Source organism: Austrofundulus limnaeus, unplaced genomic scaffold (assembly GCF_001266775.1).
Source record: "Austrofundulus limnaeus strain Quisiro unplaced genomic scaffold, Austrofundulus_limnaeus-1.0 Scaffold2554, whole genome shotgun sequence".
In the NCBI taxonomy this organism is placed as follows: Eukaryota; Metazoa; Chordata; class Actinopteri; order Cyprinodontiformes; family Rivulidae; genus Austrofundulus; species Austrofundulus limnaeus.
Genome location: NW_013954956.1, coordinates 15,377 through 19,940, shown reverse-complemented (window position 1 = coordinate 19,940; position 4,564 = coordinate 15,377). Strand labels below are relative to the sequence as shown.

At 53.9% G+C, this 4,564-nt stretch overlaps 1 protein-coding gene across 7 annotated transcripts in view; it reads right to left on the bottom strand.

The window, feature by feature from the left end:
* Positions 1-354: 354 nt before the first annotated feature.
* Positions 355-4,564, bottom strand: part of LOC106511154 (protein argonaute-4) — a gene marked incomplete at its 5' end in the record, with an annotated part of 12,528 nt that continues 8,318 nt past the window's right edge. For 4 of the 7 annotated variants that reach the window (XM_013999899.1, XM_013999902.1, XM_013999900.1 and 1 more), the window contains 9 exon segments: positions 355-558; positions 644-843; positions 923-1,024; positions 1,102-1,236; positions 1,312-1,455; positions 1,525-1,696; positions 1,771-1,930; positions 2,421-2,605; positions 2,719-2,852. In XM_013999899.1, coding sequence (XP_013855353.1) covers positions 450-558; positions 644-843; positions 923-1,024; positions 1,102-1,236; positions 1,312-1,455; positions 1,525-1,696; positions 1,771-1,930; positions 2,421-2,605; positions 2,719-2,852 — 1,341 coding nt within the window. 7 annotated transcript variants of the gene reach the window in all.

The following is a 4,564-nucleotide window of genomic DNA, read 5'->3' as shown; positions in this document are numbered from 1 at the left end:
CACCCACCCAACCCAGAGCTTGTGACAGGTTTGGCCCCGAGGGGCTTTGAGGTAAAGTAGATCAGAGTCCTGCTGAGCTGGACGAGGCTCCTCGGCTCCAGCCTGAGGTTGTTTTTTTTGTTTAGTTTTTGTTTTTTTACAAACATGAGTGCAGACCGTTCAGAGAAAACACAAACAAACATGGCTCCACGTCTCCTTGTTTGYTTTTGTTTTGTCTGCTGTGCATCGCAGCCCTCGGGGCTCGCAGTGCTTCGCTTGCTGGTTAAGAAGGCGGCCGGACCAGGACCCTGCTGGGACCTGGTTCCCTGAACCTGCAGGACGTCAGCAGGTGGGCCGCTTTGGTGCACAGGTAGGAAACAGAGTGAGGATGAGGAGGAGGAGGAGACGAGGGAAGGATGAGAGAAGTGATAAATCCACAGGAGGCCCGGCTGGCCCGGTGCTGACCCGGCTCAGGCGAAGTACATGGTGTGCTGGGTGTCGTAGTGGATCTGGACCGCCTTGGCCAGCGCCTGGGGGTCCCGCCCGTTACTCTGACCCGACACGTGGCTGCCCTCAGCGCTGCAGGGACAGGAAGACACAGCATCAGGACCAGTTCTGACTCACAGCACCCTGGTCTGACCCTGCGGTCCCGGGACCGGCTCACCTGTCGTGGTCCTTGTCCACCAGGTGGTAGCGAGCGCGGAACGCCACCAGCCGGGCGTAGTAGGCGGGGGCGGGGATGGAGACGGAGCGCGTGCAGCGCACGTAGGTGTGGCACAGCTGGTAGGTGAGCAGCTGCAGCTCGTCGGCTGTGAAACAGTTGTCGTCCCACAGGACRTGGTAGTGGGACGGACGACTGGTGCCCTGCAGGGGGCGGAGACATGTGACATCACACACACATCACCACTGACACACACACACCTGCTGCTCCTGCTGGCCTCACCTGGATCCCAGCGTGGCTGCACAGGTAGAAGTCAAACTCTGACGGGTGAGTGATGGTGCTGTCCACCGTGGTGCCAGCTGGAACGTTCCCGCTCTTCCCCACCTGTGGACCAATCAGAGGACAGTGAGGCAGGACCTGCAGGACCAGAAGATCCAGCAGGACCAGAGACTCAAACCCACCCTCTCAGCTTTGTCTGAGCAGAACAGACGGGTGTGGTGACGCTTCTGGACCACGATGTAGGTGATGCCCGGCCTGTAGTCCTCCTCCAGACTGATGCAGGCCTTCCTGATGGCGATCAGCTCCGGCCACGCCACCTGCAGCAGACAGGAGGTCCTGCTGAGGACAGAGGACCGAGGACCACACTGTGAGGACTGGGCGGAGCCACCTACCTGCTTCATCTGTCCCTCGGACACGCCCCCGCGGTAATAGATGATGCGTGTGGGTTTGAAGCGGGTGGACTTGTAGAACTGGATGAGCAGCTCCCGCACCATGTTGGTCAGGTCCTGGATCACCTCCTGGCTGAACAGCTGCTCCTGCAGAGAGGGACAGGGTGTCAACAACAGGACCACAGGGCTTCTTTGACCCGGTCCTCCTGAACCCACCTGGGACATGTCCTGTCGAGACGTTTGGACCCGCACCGTGGCACAGTAGCGGCTGGGGTGTCCGTCCATGCTGCCCACCACGGCAGCGATGGAGGGCTTCTTGCCATCGCCTGCAGGAGGATGAGTGACGTCGGCGCCGAGGAAGATGACGGGCTGCTGGAAGACAGAGGGCCTGGACGAAGAGCAGAGACAGAGTCATAGTTTGTCCTGGTGTCCTCCTGCTCAGGCCGCAGATGTCTCACTGACCTCTGGTGAGGCACCAGGACGTTGTTGATGCCCCCCAGCTTGGCGTTGATCTTCAGGCAGAGGTTGGACAGAGTCTGAGGGGATGTCTTCACCACGTTCTTCACCTGGACGCACTGCGTGGCCATGCCCAGGAGGGTGTCCCCGACCCGCTTCACCTCCGCTGCAGAACACACAGCACACATGAAGAGCAGGCCCCGCCCCCTCAGGAAGGAAACGCTGTCTCCTACCATAGACTGGGGTTTTATGCCCCGCCCACTCAGGAAGGAAACGCTGTCTCCTACTATAGACTGGTGTTTTATGCCCCGCCCCCTCAGGAAACGCTGTCTCCTACCATAGACTGGTGTTTTTTGCCCCGCCCCCTCACTGTCTCCTACCATAGACTAGTGTTTTATGCCCCGCCCCCTCACTGTCTCCTACCATAGACTGGTGTTTTATGCCCCGCCCCCTCACTGTCTCCTACCATAGACTGGTGTTTTATGCCCCGCCCCTCACTGTCTCCTACCATAGACTGGTGTTTTATGCCCCGCCCCTCACTGTCTCCTACCATAGACTGGTGTTTTATGCCCCGCCCCCTACCATAGACTGGTGTTTTATGCCCCGCCCCCTACCATAGACTGGTGTTTTATGCCCCGCCCCTCACTGTCTCCTACCATAGACAGGTGTTTTTCCAGGCAGGATGACCACGATCAGCTGCAGACCCACGTAGGACATCTTCAGGTGTTTGAACATGGGCTCCACGCTGTCGGCCCCCTGGGCGTATTTACAGAAACAGGGCTGGCCCTGGATGGGCATCCCAGCATCCTTAGAGATCTTCCTCAGCTGGTCTGTGAAGCTCCTGTAGGAAGCAGCAGAGTCATGACACGCCTCCTCTGAAGGGTGAGGAGCAGTAAAACTACTCGCAGTGCCTCGGCCGCTGAGAGGAACCAGACAACACTTAGCAGGACTCACTTCAGCAGATCCTCCCGACACTGTTTCTGGGGGGCGAAGCAGGCCACGGCCCACACTTTGATCTCGATGCCGGCGTAGAACTGCTTCCCTCTCATGTCCCACACGCCCTGATTGGGCGTGGCCACGGTTTTATTCTGCGGAGAGAGTCCCTACACTCTTAGTCAACCCCCCGGTTGGATGAACCGATACAACAAGCACAGCCTCCTCCAACATTAAACAGTTTACTGATAATGGTTCAGGTACAGGGTTGGACAATGAAACAGCTGGTTTTAGACCACAGTCATTATCAGTATGGTGTAGGACCTCCAACACAGCATCAACTCATCTTGGGAATGACATATCCAGGTCCTGCTCAGTGGTCAGATTTGAACCATTCTTCCTGCAGGACAGTGTCCAGGTCACTACATGATGCTGGTGGAGGAAAACGTTTCCTGACTCGCTCCTCCAAAACACCCAAAGTGTCTCAATAATCTTCAGATGTGGTGACTGTGCAGGCCATGGGAGATGTTCAACTTCACTTTCATGTTCATCAAACCAACCTTTCACCAGTCTTGATGTGTGTACTGTTGTCATCCTGATACACAGCACCACCTTCAGGATACAGTGTTTGAACCACTGGATGAACATGGTCCTCCAGAGTGGTTCGGTAGTCCTTGGCAGTGACACACCCATCTAGCACAAGTATTGGGCCAAGGGAATGATGATACAGCAGCCCAAACCATCACTGATCCACCCCCATGCTTCACTCTGGACATGCAACAGTCTGGGTGGTACACTTCTTTGGGTCTTCTCCACACWGTAACTCTMCAGTAAAGGTGRACTCATCAGAGAACATCATGTTTCACCGATTTGTGATCCTTGCACCACTGAAACCAATGTTTGGCACAGTGACCAAAGGTTTGGTTACAGCAGCCCGGCCGTGTATATTGACCCTGTGGAGGTCCTGATGGACAGTTCTGGTGGAAACAGGAGAGTGGAGGTGACATTTAATTCTGCTGTGGTTTTATGTATGTTTGATACAATCCAGGTTATCACCTGAACATCCTTTCAGACAGCTTCCTGTTGCGTCCACAGTTAATCCTGTTGGATGTGGTTGGTCCTTCTTGGTGGTCTGCTGACATTACCCTGGATACTGTGGCTCTTCATACATCACAAACACTTCCTGTCTTGGTCACAGTTGCTCCAGCAAGACGTGCACCAACTATTTGTCCTCTTTTGACCTATATTTAGATCCAAACTGTGCTCTTACCCTGCTAATTGACCCTTCACACTCTGCTCTTACTGGTGCAATGTGCAGTTAATKAAGACTGACCACCAGGCTGGTCCAGTTTAACCATGAAACCTCCCACACTAACATGACAGCTGTTTAACTTTCATTGTCCAACCCATGTATATGTGTGTGTAAACAACAAACAATCTGCAGTAGCCTCCTTTACTCAGACCACTTGTTCTGAGGAGACCAGCTCAGATCTTTATTTCCTTCAAAGCTCTGAGGCTGAGTGAGGAGCTGAACATAAACCCCCCACAAAACAAGTGAGCACCCTGAGGCTCCTGCATCGACATTTCAACTTCCTGTTGAARTAAAATACTGGATTACTGGATTGGACATCACGTGACTTATCGTGCACCACACAGGTGCCATTGATAAGCATTGAGTTTTGACTGGGGAACATCCATGAATGGTGGTAAAAAGGGGATGCAGCAGACAGTCATGCAAGGAATATCAAAAAGGGATGCAATATTTTGCCATAAATTGTCAACAAGATCAAGATAATCACATTTTACAGGTCATTAAAACAATTTTATTTAAAAAAATGTCGGAGATGCAGAAAGTAGGTCAGTTATG